Here is a 10,695-nt window from a genome sequence, read left to right as displayed (position 1 = left end):
AATATGTATGTACACATGTACATACGTATATTTTTTTTTAATTCATTTATTAGACATTTAACAATGAACATAATTAATTTGGAGGGAAAATCCAAAACCTTCAGCGGTATGGCCGTATGTTTGTAGGTGTATATGTATGTAAGTATCGCTGCAGCGAACAGAAAAATTTTTAAGTCTATTTTTGTTAAAAATAATATATTTGTGTTTTAATTGAAGTCAATTTTTGTAAATATTCCTACGTTTCTGCGTGTGCCCTAATTTTGTAAATCAATTAAAGTTCTTGGTCATCTGCGGTTAGCACCGACATATGCCCTCTGATAATAATGCTGATAATGTACCTATGCACGTATCAAATGTTCATATGTACAGATATGTACATACATATGCAAGAGACGTCGCTGTTTCGAATCCTTCTTCGGAAAACCAAAATAAGATGCAAAACAAACAGGAATGACATACATACATACAACAAGTATTGTAACATATAACTTTCGTCTACATGAGTATCAACACACCCAACCATTGCACTATGGCCCAGAATTCGTTTTTTTTTGGCATAAAGTCTAACTTTTTATGTCAATATATTGTCCTTTAGCAAATATTTTCTAAAAGAAAATTGATCATATAAATAAAAAACAAAAACAAAATTGACCGAAAGCTTCGCTAAAGCTTTTTATGAGCAATTAGGGGTGTAGTGTTAAACAGCTGATTGAGAGAAGGCAATTCCCGCCAAATTATTTGCTTATTTTTGCACGATTGTTAATACGCATCCATAAATTATAGTAAAATATGGAAAATAAAAGCCTTTGGTTTGCTGTTTTAACGTATGTAGTTAATATATGTGTAGTTGTACTGTTTTTTGTTTGTGTAACATCCAATTTATGTGTATTTTAACAGAAAATCTAACGTGTACCCTCTTTTTCGTGGAGTATAACTCATTTTCTGACAAATGTTAAAAACGTCAGTTTGTACCTTTAACTATTGTCTTTGACGGTAAAGTAATATGTTTTGCCCATTTTAGCTCGTTTTCTAAAAATTAGATTTTATGTAGGCAAGTTCGAGTTCAGACATAACGACCTCCTGGACATTTGGAGGCGTAACAATCGGCCAATAAGTTATGTTTCAGATTACGTTTATTCCGCAATCAACAACAATAATCTGGGATCGAAAAAGACAGAAGAGATTGATTGATCAACTGTTTCTGCTAGAAAAGAATGCAGGAGGGACGTTGCCCTTGTTTTTAAAGAAACTTTAAAAACACCAGAATTTCCAAGCGAATCGAGGATGCAAATTCAATGGCTAAAACTAACTCCTCTTTCACCATATGAAGCTCCTGGAAAAGGTATACACATATATTATATTTAAAAAAAAACAATAAAATTTCGTTGATTTCTGAGTCATATCAGTAGTTTATAAGAGAGGCAAGAGAGGGCGTGGTCGCCCAGACCCAATTTTGTGTGCAAACTATTTGTGACTTAACAACAAAATGTACAAAGTTTCAAGTCTGGAGCTTAATTTGTAGACTTTATGTCAAAAAAATAGAATTCTGGACCACAGTGCATTGCAGAGTATGCTGATATAACGGCTCTCGGAGTAAGTAAGTGAGCGTGCCCAAAAGGAAACAAGAGAGAATTCTATAGTTGAGTTCCCCGACTATCAGATACTCGTTACTCTCCTAGTATGAATGCGAACGCGAAACTTCATAATTTTTCTGGGATATCGATACATATTGGGGAATAAAATGAGAAAAAGTTTAAAAATTGTTCAAAATTGTGGGCAAAGACACTAGAGTAACAAGATGCGTAACGCCATACGAATTTTTGGCACACGATTTTTTCGCCGGGGCTCTAGAGGTGGCTCCAGGCTCTCTCGAGTTTTTGTTCGAGAGAGAAAGAGCGGAGAGCGCTACAGCGAACAGTTTTTTTCTACGCATACAGTGATAGCAGACAACTGTATGTGTTCATACGTATGCTCATGCATTGTAAATTTGACAAAATATGCTCTTCATCTTAGAAGTTCGTAGACTTTAAATCTATATTATTTTTGGCACCATGATAAACATTTTTGTTTTGCATTGCCTTAACGTTATTCCAGTGTCTTTGGCCAAACCCAGTAAAAATACACCCAACCTTGAAATTAGTATAGAATTATAATTTCTTATTTATATTTGCGTTGCCCTGCATTTATCTTTCCATATCCAGCTTTCGTTGTTTCTTCCAATAGAATAATCGATAGCAACCCTGTTTTGCACATTTTGCATCTTAACGTCAATTTACAATATAAACGAGCAATGCAATCAAAAAAGAGTAATTGAACAATACTTTGTTAATGCGTATTAAAAAACATTTTTTATTAGCAGTTACCAAACGAGAAGCCAAAATGACTGAGAACATTGTTTGTCACAAGTGCCAGGAGGCCATCACCAAGCGAATGATCACCGCCCTGGGCAAGACGTGGCACCCGGAGCACTTCCTGTGCCGTCACTGCGATGAGCAGATCCTGGACGCCACCTTCAATGTTCAGAGCGGAGAGCCGGTGTGCAACAAGTGCTTCGTGGAGCGGTGCACCAACACCTGTGTCGGTTGCAAGAAGCCAATCCTTGAAAAAACCATTTGCGCCATGAGGGAGAACTGGCACGAGGATTGCTTTTGTTGCGGCGGTGCCTGCAAGAAGCCGCTGGCCAATCAAACCTTCTATGAGCGCGACGGCAAGCCCTATTGCAAACAGGATTACGAGGACCTCTTCGCTGCCAGGTGCGCCAAGTGTGAGAAGCCTATAACGGACTCGGCGGTGCTCGCCATGAATGTGAAGTGGCATCGCGATTGCTTCCGGTGCAACAAGTGCGAGAATCCTATAACCTCGCAGACCTTTACCATAGACGGGGACAAGCCCGTGTGCCCCGCCTGCAATTGCTAACATAGTCCGAGATCACCATGGTGCATCCTTGCTCTTCCCCCATATTGTTAATTTGCTTCCTTACACTAAAGTTGAAATAGTTCCCGATGCTTAGTAAGCCTAGAGGCATTCATGAAATCAGATCCACACATTTAACACACACACACACAAACACTAAATAAAAAGAAAAAAAGAAATAAGTAAAGTCTCTGTATTGGGGTGGCCAGGTATACCCTTTTATCGTTAAGATTTGCCTTAGACCAACACCACCCACACTAACATGATTACTGCGAGATAAATGGTGATAAATCGAACGCAAGCAACATGTTGGTAGTCGACCGTTAAATAACAAGCTTTTAACAGCACTTTAAATAATAAATTTTTTAATTTCACAAACAAAATTTAAGAGCTTTAAAAAATTTTCTTTCCGTTAAGATTGCACTACAACTGTCTTATCGATACTTCTCGATATAAAGTGGTGGCCGTCCCTTGGCGTAGTCCCGAATCGGTTACGCCTATGGGTGATCGAGCCAAGCATGGGATTAATACAAAACAATTAAAAACCGCTACAGCAGTTTACTTAAATTTCTGTAATATTATAACATATAAAGTTTTTTGGTAGCAGATCGTACCTAACCATCTTTAGCTGTACAAACTCCCAAAATTCTTCCTTTGCCAAAGATTCCTTGGGAGATTATCGTCCACTATAATTACTGTCTCCGACAAATAGTGGTGGTCGCTTTGAAAACCACTTTGACCGGTGATGATTAGCGTCTTAGAGTGGGCGTGGCAACATAGGTCAACCAGTTTGAGCTGCGTCTATGTCTATAGAATCTGTACGCTGAATCTCAATCTCTTAGCTTTTATAGTTCCTGAGATATCGATGTTCTTACTGACAAGCGGACATGGCCAGATCGACTAGGTTATTGATCCTTATCAAGAATATATATACTTTATATGGTCGGAAACGCCTTCTTCTGCCTGGTACATTCTTATCAACTAATCTAGTACACCCTTTTACTCTACGAGTAACGGGTATAACAAGGGACATACTCGATTTCCTCTGCTATCTGCTTCCCGCTTAAGGATGTGCGGCTTGTAGGTGCTAGAGTGGGCGCAACAAAATTGCTTTTGAACATTTTAGTCGTCCCTAGAATATTATTGCTCCCGAGATCTCAACGTTCAAACAGACCTAAAGACAGTCGTGTCCACATCGATTCGCCTTGTGATATATACAAATAATGGGTAACTAAGTTAACCCGAGGGTACCTAGCTTTACGAAAGCTAGGCTTTAATAGCTAGCCTCTTATAAGTTAATCCAGTTTATTTGTTTCATAATTTGTTTGTGCTTTATTTAATAACACAATTCAATGAACTGACAAAATTGTGCAGCTAATTTACAAGCTATAACCGGAGTTGCCTGAGCTACCCATTAACCCACATACTGTTTATCTCCACAAAAGTAACCAATTCTATTCATTAAATCTTCTGTATAAATCTTCGGTATTTTGAACTAGTAGCCATTTTTGTGGATTTTTCGTCTCGTTCCTCTTTTTAAATTCCTCTAATTAAATGTACTCACACGAATAAAACCACCCGAGTGCAGTTGAGAAACCCAAATAAATTATTGTGGGTCATGCAACTGCGTTAGGAATTACGGGTTGGCTTGAAGGACATATTTATGTGGCCCCCAAAGGAGCAACTCTCTGAACTTGTCCCACAAATGCGCCAAAATATAATGTGGCGCCACTCTGAGCAATTAGAAAGTGCGTGGATGCAATTATAGGTTTAGCTTGGGAAATTCATAGTACTCAATATAAATAATTACGAGAAGCTTAACCTATATTCGGGGCTGGGAATTCGGATCTGTATTTGGATGAGGATGTGGATGGTATACGAGCACTCTTTGACATATGCAGACAGGCGCCTGACACAAATTTCCATCCGACTTACACAACTAGCTCGCCCAGAAAGTGCGAAGACGGCGTCCGACTGGTGCTGCAATTTCAAATTCCATGCACCGCATCGAAGCGCAAAACAATTTGTGACATGTCCTCCGACGAGGACTTCCACTCGCATTTCTCCGGGCGCCACCAGGAACTCCACACCCCCGTTGCGTAGCGGCCGCACACATTGCTGTGCTCAAAAGAGTGGCCTTCAGTAGGTAACAAAAGATGTTGCACGTACACACGAAGAAAAGTCAAATAACTTATACAGTAGTTCAAGGTATGTATTATACAATGTATGTATATTCTTGATCAGGATCAATACCCAAGTCGATCAAGCCATGTCCGTCTTTCCGTAAGAACGTCGAGATCTCCGGAACCATTAAAGGTAGACACAGCGCAAGTTTGTTGACCCATGTTTCCACGCCCACTCTAACGACCACAAATCGCACAAAACTGCCACGCCCACACTTTTGAAAAACGTGTTGAAATTTTTTAACATTTTTATTAGTCTTGTAATTTTCTATCGATTTTCTTTAACGCTCTTAAACTGCCCAAAACTGCCACGCCCATATTTTTAAAAAATGGTTGGAAATTTTAAAATAATTTTATTAATCGCTTAAATTTCTATCGATTTGCCAAAAAACTTTTTGTCATGCCCACTCTAACGCCCTAAAGCCGCTAAATCGTTCACGTCCACACTTTTGAACTATTTTTAAGTTTTTTCTCATTTTATTCCCCAATATCTATCGATATCCCTGAAAAATGTTGAAATTTGGCGGTCGCATTTTGACTATCTGAGTAAAGGGTATTTGATAGTCCGGGAACTCGAATATAGCATTCTATCTTGTCTTTTTTAATAATTAGATGTTTTAGTGATATTTCTTTCAGCGAATTTATTTTTTCGTAGTGCATGATCCATGATGCAAGAGGACACGACCATCCTTCTGGCGAGTCGTGTGGGTGGTTGAGTCCTTTAAAGGAGCAGACACCACCCAAGCCCTTGTTAATTGCAGGCTATGCGGAAGTTTCGAAGGATTTTTGCTTTAATTACATTTTTATAATAAATTCGTATAACACACATTTTAATGGTGGCAAACATTCTAGCAGCGCCTTCAAGAAAATGCCGGCCCTTTGCTTGGAGAAATCACCCTTGGAAGTGGAAGACCTCCCTTATTATTATCCTTATAGCAATTAATAAATGGTTTTTGGTGTGACTAAGTCTTATATCCGAATATGATTATAATGAGCAACCCCAAAAAGTCTGTTTATAACTTTCGTTAAGTAGATTAAATTATATTAATGAAATCACAAGCATAGTGCCATCTATTTAGGCAATTTACCTTTTGATGAAAATTTAAACCGTAGCCACAGTAACATAGGAATTAAAGTAGCCTAGAATCGAAAATCTAATTCTTTTCAGTTCAGTAGGCGATGATTATACATTTTATATATGTCAAACCATAGACCCAGCGTTCCCATCGAATATCTCATTCAGTTTTTGAGTCTTGCTAAATTCATACGTTTTCATTCGTTTCGTTTTCTATAGTTATTTGAATAAAAATATCAAAATTTTTCAAAAAAAAAAAAACAGTATTAAAATTTTGTCCGAGTCCGTATTGCTTCTTTTTGTTCTCCCATTTTGTGTGAACCATCTAGAAGAAAGTAAAGTAAAAACGGTGGCCCTGTGAAAATTGTTTTGATATATGAGAACAGTACGATAACGAATTCAGAAAAAAACATTACGAAAAGAAAGAGGAAGTAGTGAAACAGGCGCCAAACCCAGTAAGAATTACACCCAACACCCAAGAATTATAATTTCTCATTTATATTTGCGTTGCCCTGCATTTATCTTTCCAAATCCAGCTTTCGTTGTTTCTTCCAATAGAATAATCGATAGCAACCCTGTTTTGCACATTTTGCATCTTAACGTCAATTTACAATATAAACGAATGCAATCACAAACAATGCAATCAAAAAAGAGTAATTGAACAATACTTTGTTAATGCGTATTAAAAAACATTTTTTATTAGCAGTTACCAATCAAGAAGCCAAAATGACTGAGAACATTGTTTGTCACAAGTGCCAAGAGGCCATCACCAAGCGAATGATCACCGCCCTGGGCAAGACGTGGCATCCGGAGCATTTCCTGTGCCGTCACTGCGATGAGCAGATCCTGGACGCCACCTTCAATGTTCAGAGCGGAGAGCCGGTGTGCAACAAGTGCTTCGTGGAGCGGTACACCTACACCTGTGCCGGTTGCAAGAAGCCGATTCTTGAAAAAACGATCTGCGCCATGGGGGAGAGCTGGCACGAGGATTGCTTTTGTTGCGGCGGTGCCTGCAAGAAGCCGCTGGCCAATCAAACCTTCTATGAGCGCGACGGCAAGCCCTATTGCAAACAGGATTACGAGGACCTCTTCGCTGCCAGGTGCGCCAAGTGTGAGAAGCCTATAACGGACTCGGCGGTGCTCGCCATGAATGTGAAGTGGCATCGCGATTGCTTCCGGTGCAACAAGTGCGAGAATCCTATAACCTCGCAGACCTTCACCATAGACGGGGACAAGCCCGTGTGCCCCGCCTGCAATTGCTAACATAGTCCGAGATCACCATGGTGCATCCTTGCTCTTCCCCCATATTGTTAATTTGCTTCCTTACACTAAAGTTGAAATAGTTCCCGATGCTTAGTAAGCCTAGAGGCATTCATGAAATCAGATCCACACATTTAACACACACACACACAAACACTAAATAAAAAGAAAAAAAGAAATAAGTAAAGTCTCTGTATTGGGGTGGCCAGGTATACCCTTTTATCGTTAAGATTTGCCTTAGACCAACACCACCCACACTAACATGATTACTGCGAGATAAATGGTGATAAATCGAACTCAAGCAACATGTTGGTAGTCGACCGTTAAATAACAAGCTTTTAACAGCACTTTAAATAATAAATTTTTTAGTTTCACAAACAAAATTTAAGAGCTTTAAAAAATTTTCTTTCCGTTAAGATTGCACTACAACTGTCTTATCGATACTTCTCGATATGAAGTGGTGGCCGTCCCTTGGCGTAGTCCCGAATCGGTTACGCCTATGGGTGATCGAGCCAAGCATGGGATTAATACAAAACAATTAAAAGCAGCTACAGCAGTTTACTTAAATTTCTGTAATATAACACCATATAAAGTTTTTTGGTAGCAGATCGTACCTAACCATCTTTAGCTGTACAAACTCCCAAAATTCTTCCTTTGCCAAAGATTCCTTGGGAGATTATCGTCCACTATAATTACTGTCTCCGACAAATAGTGGTGGTCGCTTTGAAAACCACTTTGACCGGTGATGATTAGCGTCTTAGAGTGGGCGTGGCAACATAGGTCAACCAGTTTGAGCTGCGTCTATGTCTATAGAATCTGTACGCTGAATCTCAACCTTTTAACTTTTATAGTTCCTGAGAAATCGACGTTCATACTGACAGACGGACATGGCTTTTGATCCTGATCAAGAATAGTCGGAAACGCTTCCTTCTGCATCTTACATACTTTTCAACCAATCTAGTATGCCCTCTTACTCTACGAGTAGCGCGTATAAAAATGGCTGAACCGTTGTGGTAATTAGAAGTATCGGGTAACTAAGTTATCCTCAGGGTACCTAACTTTACAAGAGCTAGGCTATAATAGCTAGCCTCTTATAAGTTAATAGTCGAGTTCCCCGACTATCGGATACCCTTTACTCAGCTAGTGTGAATGCGAAGGCGAAATTTAATAATTTTTTCTGGGATATCGATAGATATTTGGGAATAAAATGGGGAAAAAATTAAAAATTGGTTTAAAATGTGGGCCTGACAGTTTTGGGCGGCTTGTAGGTGAACGGAGGGACGTGACCAAAGTGTTTTTGGTATAGAGATACAAACATCATTTTTCAATTTTAATCATTTTTCAAAAGTGCGTGTCAGTTTTCGGCTTTTTTGGGCAAATCGATGGAAATTTAGAAGAAAAATAAAATTATGAAAAAATTTCAAGAAAAATGTTGAAAAATTTTGGTCGGTTTTAGGGCGTTAGCGTGGCCTGGCAACTAGTTTTTTTGCAAATCGATAGAAATTTACAAGACTAATATAAATATAAAAAAAATATCAACATATTTTTTAAAAGTGTGGGCGGTTTGTGGGCGTTAGAGTTCGCGTGGCAAAATGGGCGTCTATGTCTCTAGAATCTGTATGCTGAATCTCAACCTTCTAGCTTTTATAGTTCCCGAGATCTCGACGTTCATACGGACAGACGGCAGACGGACAGACGGACATGGCTAGATCGACTCGGCAATTGATACTGATCAAGAATATATATACTTTATATAGTCGAAATGGCTTCCTTCTGCCTGTTACATACTTTCCGACCAAGATATATATTTTTCAAAAGTGTGGGCGTGGCAGTTGTGTGCGGTTTGCGGCCGCCGAATATCTCATTCAGTGATTTCTAAAATAAAGACAGTATTCAAATTTTGTCCGAATCCGTTATTGCTTCTTTTTGTTCTCCCATTTTGTGTGAAACATCTAAAAGAAAGTAAAGTAACAACGGTGGCCCTGTGACAATTGTTTTGATTTATGAGAACAGTACGATAACGAGTTCAGAAAAAAACATTGCGAAAAGAAAGAGGAAGTAGTGAAACAGGCGCCAAACCCAGTAAGAAATACACCCAACCTTGAAATTAGTATAGAATTATAATTTCTCATTTATATTTGCGTTGCCCTGCATTTATCTTTCCATATCCAGCTTTCGTTGTTTCTTCCAATAGAATAATCGATAGCAACCCTGTTTTGCACATTTTGCATCTTAACGTCAATTTACAATATAAACGAGCAATGCAATCAAAAAAGAGTAATTGAACAACACTTTGTTAATGCGTAATAAAAAACATTTTTTATTAGCAGTTACCAATCGAGAAGCCAAAATGACTGAGAACATTGTTTGTCACAAGTGCCAGGAGGCCATAACCAAGCGAATGATCACCGCCCTGGGCAAGACGTGGCATCCGGAGCACTTCCTGTGCCGTCACTGCAATGAGCAGATCCTGGACGCCACCTTCAATGTTCAGAGCGGAGAGCCGGTGTGCAACAAGTGCTTCGTGGAGCGGTACACCTACACCTGTGCCGGCTGCAAGAAGCCGATTCTTGAAAAAACGATCTGCGCCATGGGGGAGAGCTGGCACGAGGATTGCTTTTGTTGCGGCGGTGCCTGCAAGAAGCCGCTGGCCAATCAAACCTTCTATGAGCGCGACGGCAAGCCCTATTGCAAACAGGATTACGAGGACCTCTTCGCTGCCAGGTGCGCCAAGTGTGAGAAGCCTATAACGGACTCGGCGGTGCTCGCCATGAATGTGAAGTGGCATCGCGATTGCTTCCGGTGCAACAAGTGCGAGAATCCTATAACCTCGCAGACCTTCACCATAGACGGGGACAAGCCCGTGTGCCCCGCCTGCAATTGCTAATATCGTCCTGGACCCTTGCTCTTTCACCAAATTGATTAGTTGATTTCTTACACTAATGTTGAAATAGTTCCCGATGCTTATGAAGCCTAGAGGCATTCATGAAATCAGACCCACACATTTAACACACACACACTCAACAATACACACAAACACTAAATAAAAAGAAAAAATAAATAAGTAAAGTCTCTGTATTGGGGTGGCCAGGTATACCCTTTTATCGTTAAGATTTGCTTTAGACCAATACCACCCACAATAACATTCTGATTACTGCGAGATTAACTGGAACGCAAGCCCTTTCCCAATTTGGAGTAAATATTTTCCCAAAACCCAGTGAAAAGAATCTGTAGAGGAAAGTGTGCTTGATATGAGATCATGTT

The 10,695-nt window shown here is 39.6% G+C and overlaps 3 protein-coding genes across 5 annotated transcripts; all 3 read left to right on the top strand.

Moving 5' to 3' along the window:
* Positions 1-2,275: 2,275 nt before the first annotated feature.
* On the top strand, positions 2,276-3,038 carry LOC117145413 (transforming growth factor beta-1-induced transcript 1 protein-like). The gene is made up of 2 exons (XM_033311058.1): positions 2,276-2,306; positions 2,357-3,038. Exons 1-2 carry the CDS (start codon positions 2,291-2,293, stop codon positions 2,914-2,916), a joined length of 576 nt encoding a protein of 191 aa, XP_033166949.1. The 5' UTR covers positions 2,276-2,290; the 3' UTR covers positions 2,917-3,038.
* A 3,287-nt stretch (positions 3,039-6,325) lies between these two features.
* Positions 6,326-7,556, top strand: LOC117150892 (transforming growth factor beta-1-induced transcript 1 protein-like). Of its 2 annotated transcripts, none has more exons than XM_033318030.1 (2): positions 6,326-6,626; positions 6,878-7,556. In XM_033318030.1, the coding sequence occupies exon 2, from the start codon at positions 6,898-6,900 to the stop codon at positions 7,432-7,434; it is 537 nt and encodes a 178-aa protein (XP_033173921.1). In that variant the 5' UTR covers positions 6,326-6,626; positions 6,878-6,897; the 3' UTR covers positions 7,435-7,556. The 2 variants fall into 2 exon arrangements, with proteins under 2 accessions (XP_033173921.1, XP_033173920.1); XM_033318029.1 differs by having other exon boundaries at positions 6,875-7,556.
* A 1,853-nt stretch (positions 7,557-9,409) lies between these two features.
* Positions 9,410-10,459, top strand: LOC117143446 (transforming growth factor beta-1-induced transcript 1 protein-like). 2 transcript variants are annotated; one of them, XM_033308158.1, is made up of 2 exons: positions 9,410-9,513; positions 9,759-10,458. In XM_033308158.1, the coding sequence occupies exon 2, from the start codon at positions 9,782-9,784 to the stop codon at positions 10,316-10,318; it is 537 nt and encodes a 178-aa protein (XP_033164049.1). In that variant the 5' UTR covers positions 9,410-9,513; positions 9,759-9,781; the 3' UTR covers positions 10,319-10,458. The 2 variants fall into 2 exon arrangements, with proteins under 2 accessions (XP_033164049.1, XP_033164057.1); XM_033308166.1 differs by having other exon boundaries at positions 9,426-9,513; positions 9,762-10,459.
* The last annotated feature ends 236 nt before the right edge of the window (positions 10,460-10,695 follow it).

Source organism: Drosophila mauritiana, chromosome 2L (genome assembly GCF_004382145.1).
Source record: "Drosophila mauritiana strain mau12 chromosome 2L, ASM438214v1, whole genome shotgun sequence".
NCBI classification, from domain to species: Eukaryota; Metazoa; Arthropoda; class Insecta; order Diptera; family Drosophilidae; genus Drosophila; species Drosophila mauritiana.
This window is presented reverse-complemented; position numbering and strand designations above follow the sequence as displayed.

What these genes read in the sequence shown, in the direction of transcription:
- LOC117150892 (XM_033318030.1), top strand. Translation starts at nt 6,898, where the DNA reads ATGACTGAGAACATTGTTTGTCACAAGTGCCAAGAGGCCATCACCAAG.
- LOC117143446 (XM_033308166.1), top strand. Translation starts at nt 9,782, where the DNA reads ATGACTGAGAACATTGTTTGTCACAAGTGCCAGGAGGCCATAACCAAG.